Here is a 6000-nt window from a genome sequence, read left to right on the forward strand (position 1 = left end):
AGTTATAAGTTCCAAAAATTTTCTTTGGTTTGTCAGCACGATTTAAAGTCGTTCTGGTTAGAAAGTAAAACGCTAGCTACTCGGGGTCCAATAGCCCTCTTAGTGGTCCCTAACTACGTTCTACTCAGATCACTAAAGTTATGATATAGTTTTTTTTTTTTTTTTTCATCTACATGTTGACTGTACTCTAGTTCCTTTTGACATATATATTGAGCTTCTTTTCCACACCAATCCATTATTACTCTCCCACATTCACTTGGATATTTTTCCTTTTTTCAGTTTGTCCAAAGGAAGCAATCCTTCTCTCAGGTAGCGGGAAAATAAGCAGCACAAACTATCCAAAGAGTAACTACACTGCGTCCAGAAACTGTACATGGAACATTACCGCGCCAGTTGGGAAAATAGTTAAGTTTGTGTTTACTGACTTTGTCTTAAGTGCGTGTTCGACCAAACCTTGTTCGGATTCTTGTTCTTATGTGGAGCTTTATGATGGTGGGTCAAGAAGCTCTCCTTTGCTGGGTCGATATTGCCAAGGGTCGCCCTGGAATGAGTCTCAGTTCTCGACTGGAAACCAAATGTTTGTATTGTTCCATCCTGGACAAATAGTTGATCGTGGATTTGAAGCGGAATATGAAGCTAATACGACCATTGGTAAGTACACTGTAAATTATTTCTGAATATCCTGTTTTGAACATTTAAAAGAATATCAATCTGCAGGTATAGTCGTTTGGTATAACTTGTTGTACCTCCCAAAAGCTGCAGTCATCCTTGGTGTTGTTTGCCTCTGTAGTGATTGATAAATGTTCGATCTTTCGCAATTTATTTAGGATCATGAGTGAAACATTACACGAGCAAGACGATTTTATAGATGTATCTACGGCTACATGCGAGTGACATACAATTAACATTCGTTAATTGCTCTTGTTTAGCAAAAAAAAGGACGTTCAGACTAAGGCCCAAGCGTAGTCATTTTTTGGTCACTCGTCGTCACTCGTGGTAATACTTAGTGGTCACCAGCGGTAACTCGTGGACATTCGCGCCGACTTGAGCCCGCTTGCGACTTGCACTCGCTCGTGGTAAATGGTGTAGATTGTTGTGATTTATTTTTAATAACGAAGTAATGTTGGGGTAGAGTCTAAACCTTTACCTTAAGCGACAAAATAGAAAAAAATATATGAACGGTTAGAGTCTGCACAAAAAGTTGACGGTCCTTGTGACTCTTAAGCCTGTAAATTCGATTGTTTGTTATTGCTCCTGTGCCACATCAATATCGGCCATGAATTCAACTTGTGAATATACCTACGCGTTAGTATTTTTTGTAAGGATTTAAATGATACTATAAGTTCACGGAATAATAGAGGGTAATATGAACACAAAAACCAGGGGTCTTTACAAAGAGGAGTCTGACATCAAGTATAAACGTCCTTCTAAGAATGACTAATAAATAGAAGGATTCAGCTGGCATGTTTGCTCTCTTATTTAAACTCAGAACCGTGAAATGATTTCTTCTAAGGGAGTAAAGATTATGTCGTTTGTTAGAGCACATGGTAACTTCGAACGTCGTGATAATGTGAAAGCAGATGAAAATATGGTTCTGAGTCCATTGCATTTCCATTGTAATTACACTAAAGTGCGTTCGAGCTCTCATCTATAATGACCATTCTTTCTCTTTGGCCAATGTAGCTGTGTCTAGCATCCAATCCACTCCGAGTTTAACTCTTTACGGTTCAATGTCTGCGGTTGTCTCTTCGCCAATCCACATTTCTGCCTCAGAAAATAAGTTGCAAAGTTTTCCTTTCTGTAGGTGTATCGTGCTATTGATGAGCAAATTTCATCACAGGCGGCCCAAGCTCTCTTTAAGAACCACACAAGGAACACAGTTTGCATATCGATTTATGAGGATTTGAATGGGATTTTCTATAAGATATCCATGGAGATAGTTAAAAGTAAAAATATTAAATAGAAATGGCTTACCTTATTCTATACGTGTGTTGTTTGCTCCTGGTGTCGTTTTTTTTACCGATTTAACTTGATTTAAGGGTTTTTTTTTTAATCCTGGTTTTCTCTTCTTAAAGAGAAGACAAGGCTAAACACTTCTGTCCGGACAGCCTGCCGAACGAAGTAAAAAATCCCGAGCTAAAATGTACCCACGGCCACAAATCCACCCCAGAACTCAAGGGCAAAGGTTGATCTTTTATTTCGATTCTCTAGCCACAAAATCTCAGCCCTGCGATCGACGCCAGGCGGCTCTTCGTGTCCTCAGTGAAACGCTAAAACGATGGTAGACATCCGCTTCATTTTAACCACGACACAACGACCGTTGAAATCGGATTGGTAACCTCTTCGTGTTGGCAAACCAAGACTCGCGGGGGTACTAGACCTCAACTTGTCAACAAAACTTGTGTATGAAAACGAAATCGAAGCGCCTTTGACACCTTCGCACCTAATGCTTGGAAGGAGATTGCTTTCGAATGGTACAGTTAAAGAAAGTGCTGCGGTACAGACACTATGATGTTGACATCACCAAGAGAGTGAAGCACCTCAGTCGCTTTTGGACCAGCACAGCCTTTCTTTCTAATTTGTAAATTCCACGTGAACATCATCGAGCGAAGAATTACCAAATGAAATCCAGTCAAAATAATCGCCAATGTTTGCCAACGAGTGGAGAAGAGATTACACGAGTAACTTGTAGAAATACACCATTCATTAAGACAAAACACGCAATTGAGATAAAGTGCTCACTACTTTTTATCTCGCTTTTCAGCAAACAAATAGTGAATTTGACAGATAAAAATTTTATTCGTACTTGATGGCAGAAAACTGAGAGTAATATTTGTCTTGGAATCAATCGATAAGGAATTCTTAAATTTCTTCAAATTTAACGCGATTGATTTTTCTCTTTTTCTCCTTCACTTTAGCTGTTGTTTCCCCTACGCCCACTCCATCAGTTGGTAAGTTGCGCGGAATCATTCTCCAATAAACAAGGGGTGTTATAAAATTAATGTAATTTCATATGTTGAGAACTTCGAGCGGTCGAAGAAACAGCTGTTTTCAAATCGCTCTTTATAGTCAAGAAAGCGCTAAATGAAGATCAAGTCAATGAAAAGGTTACACCCTATCATTAATGCTTTTGTCAACACTATTAAAAAAGAAAGATTTGCAAAACTTAATGTATTATTCGATGTATTCCCAAAATAGTAGCTTAACCTCCCACTTAACAGACAAGTGTGGGTATAAAGGGTTATTTTGTTTTCAATTCAACTGTGATCATATTTCTTTACGGAAACGAAGAACCCGCAAGAGTTTGCTTCCCCCCTTAGATGTTGCTGTGTTGCTTAGTAGAAAGTAGCGCCCACGAGTTCCACTCCCGTTGAATCCTAATTTTTTGTGAGGCTTCTTTCCTGCAATCTTCTCAATTATAGCTCCGTCCCCTCATTTTTTCATTCCTTGAAAAAGTTTATCAGAACAATTCCATTCGCTTTATTTCTGATAATTCCACCAGCAAGCAACATGTATCCCTACGGACCGCAGCAAAAAGATAATGAATTCGGTCTGGACGATTCTCCTTATTACTACTCCGACCACTGCCTGAAGATCAAGACAGACTGGATTGGAATTCCTTTTTTCTCGGAGAGGCATTACAAGTTATATGTGAGTAAAAACTTTAATTCTTATGACAGATGAGCTTCAAAAAGAGGATAACCTCATCTTATGTATGAAAAGCGCATAGAAATCCTTAGGTTGCCTGTGCAATACCACTCGGAATAACGCGTATGTAAGATTACCCATTCTGTAGTGAGCTGATTTTTAGAGAAATTCATTACCTGATTAGGGAATTTTGCGTTAAATATCACATGAAAAGCGATGTCGCACGAATCACGAAGTGTTACAATTTGACAATAGTTATTGTGCATACTTAGATACGAAGCGATATCACTTAGCCTCGGTTTTAACTCGCAATTACGCACGAAATACCTCGCTTCGTTAACCAATCAGAACACGAAATTTTATTCCATTTTGGGATTCTGTTCCAAAGATAGCATGGAGAGGGTTTGATAGAAAATTAACTTTCCGTGGAGGGATGATGTGCCCTCGCTTCAGTAGAGAAATAAAGGGGAAAAGGGAACAACTTTTAAACTTTTCTTAATTTTTCTCTCTAGAATTACCTTTGTTGTTCCACAAATGCATAGGAGTCCCAGGGCGATTGAAAAACAATTGTTTATTTTAGTGGAAATACTTTCATTCTCTTTTTTATGATCAATCTGCCTTATAGCCAACGCTTACACAACACTAGTCCAAAATGCTTCACCAGGGCGTTACTCATCCAGAAACTACACATATACATACTGTTTAAATAGCCTTTAAAACTTTTTCAGATTTGTCGAAATGGTATAATCCAGTTGAATTATGAGTGGAGCTGGTGGTGGCCTCGGAAATTTGGTATCTACTGGTGGTCCAGAAACATGGGTATTATTGCACCCTTCTGGGCCACAACCGACTCTTATTTTGCCTTCAGATACGGCAATTCAAAGGTCTATTATCAAGTGTACAGCCAAACCAAAGAAACGTCAAATGAAATTCTGGATATAGCTTCAAAGCATGTGCAGAGCTACAACAAAGGATTTGGCGAATTTAAGGCCACTTGGGTCCTTGTTGTGACCTGGGAAAAGCTCTGTCCATACGTGTATTATCCATACTACTATTACTACAGAGACATCAACGAGCAGAATTTTCAGTTGAATTGTCCCCGAGTAAGTAATATCATTATCGTTACTGTTGCATTGAATGTAGTAAATGTAGTTACCATATATCAACTGTAGGTCAGAGTGACTCACTTTTTGGTGAAATGATCTCGTCAAGTTTCACAGAAGCAGGTTTCATGCAAGAATGGAACCTCCTTTACTTCTCGGCTGTGTAATCGATCAAAACCTGAGTGAACACATGTTACACATATGAAAGATTTTGTAAACCTTATCAACTACAGCGAGGCCATTTTACTACTGATGTGTAATGTAAACCATCTGAGGAGGCAATTCCGTTAAGTTACGTATGAAAATCTGAATCGTCCTTTATTTTAATTTTTTGGATTGTTTTCCAGAGTAACACCTTCCAAGCTGTCTTGATAACCGATGGGTTTAACGCATTTTTAATGTATAACTACCCCCCTAAAGGAATACAGTGGCTGGTTGACACAGAGCCGTAAGTACTCTTCACTTTAATGAGTGTCGAAAACACTGGGAACTCAGTCTGCACTTGTTTTCCACTTTTGATTAATTTTTAATCTTTTTAGAGAATTCTTATGAATTATGGACTTATAGCATTATTACCTATTTTCAAGTTTGTTAATCGTCCACTATCTCTATTTGCAGTTAGATCGGGTTTTGAAAGTGCCGCAATGTGATACTTTACTTCACTTTAATTGGAGACCGAGCACTTTCCTTCGAGTCAAAAGAAACATTAACAATATCATTGGGTATTTTTAACAAAAGATAGGCACTTGGGAGGACCACAAACTTAGATTAACACGAAGAAGGTCCAGACTCTAAAATATCTCATTTATCATTTCTTTCTTTCAGTAAGCGTTTTCTTTTTTTTCATTATTATTAATATGATTTCAGGGAGTACTACCGATACTGGACCAACTACTATGGTCTTCCTGTAGCCGGCTGGAATGCAGGGAACAACGGCGAACATTATATCAATATGAACGGGTACGATTGATTCGAACAAATTTACGTAAAAATTATCGAATAACTAAGGAGCGATTTGTATACAATTTGGCTTTGAAAAGTAGTAGTGAAAGATAGCTAAAATCGTGCGATTTCGACAACAGGAAGCACCTTTGCATAGCTCCTAAGGTTGTAAGATAGGATACCACATTTAAAGTATGAGACAACGGCGAGGAAAAGTTTGAATACTTTCTTAGGATACAAACATTTATTCTTATCTTTTTTCTGACTTTCCAAACAAAATAGTTGACCTCGAAAGGACACCGTATTT

General features: G+C 38.3%; 1 protein-coding gene across 8 annotated transcripts in view; it reads left to right on the top strand.

The window, feature by feature from the left end:
• The window catches only part of LOC111342956 (mucin-like protein), a 159462-nt gene that overhangs the window by 27447 nt on the left and 126015 nt on the right, over nucleotides 1-6000 (top strand). For 5 of the 8 annotated variants that reach the window (XM_088752118.1, XM_088752117.1, XM_088752119.1 and 2 more), the window contains one exon: nucleotides 280-651. In XM_088752118.1, the coding sequence (XP_088608244.1) occupies nucleotides 280-651 (372 nt within the window). Of the gene's footprint in view, nucleotides 1-279; nucleotides 652-2918; nucleotides 2952-3502; nucleotides 3652-4376; nucleotides 4752-5098; nucleotides 5200-5618; nucleotides 5712-6000 lie in introns of all 8 variants that reach the window. The other 3 variants (XM_088752122.1, XM_088752123.1, XM_088752124.1) reach the window with 1 other exon arrangement.

Source organism: Stylophora pistillata, chromosome 3 (assembly GCF_964205215.1).
Source record: "Stylophora pistillata chromosome 3, jaStyPist1.2, whole genome shotgun sequence".
Taxonomy (NCBI): domain Eukaryota; kingdom Metazoa; phylum Cnidaria; class Anthozoa; order Scleractinia; family Pocilloporidae; genus Stylophora; species Stylophora pistillata.